This window comes from Phaethon lepturus, unplaced genomic scaffold (assembly GCF_000687285.1).
Source record: "Phaethon lepturus isolate BGI_N335 unplaced genomic scaffold, ASM68728v1 scaffold29218, whole genome shotgun sequence".
Lineage (NCBI taxonomy): Eukaryota > Metazoa > Chordata > Aves > Phaethontiformes > Phaethontidae > Phaethon > Phaethon lepturus.
Genome location: NW_010560204.1, coordinates 16090 through 16323, shown reverse-complemented (window position 1 = coordinate 16323; position 234 = coordinate 16090). Strand labels below are relative to the sequence as shown.

Genomic DNA, 234 nt, shown 5'->3' with positions numbered 1-234 from the left:
CAGCCGCCGCGGGAAGAGCACAGCCGGACTTTCTCCTTGTTTTTATCCATTTCTGCAGGATCATGTATTTATAAGGGATGAGGTGGGCCACAGGGATCGCAGGCCTGAGGTGCGGCCTACCCAGTCAGTGCAGAATCAGGCCCTCCACTACCGGAACCGAGAGCGCTTTGCCACAATCAAATCAGCATCTTTGGTAAGCAGCCACCCCATCCCACCTCCCCTCTCCCCCTCTCC

General features: G+C 57.3%; 1 protein-coding gene across 1 annotated transcript in view; it reads left to right on the top strand.

Annotated features, from left to right (window-relative positions):
• Window positions 1-3: 3 nt before the first annotated feature.
• Window positions 4-234, top strand: part of LOC104625862 (serine/threonine-protein kinase TAO3-like) — a gene marked incomplete at its 5' end in the record, with an annotated part of 15906 nt that continues 15675 nt past the window's right edge. Inside the window, one exon of the mRNA XM_010293609.1 lies at window positions 4-193. Within this exon, the coding sequence (XP_010291911.1) occupies window positions 4-193 (190 nt within the window). The remainder of the gene's footprint in view (window positions 194-234) is intronic.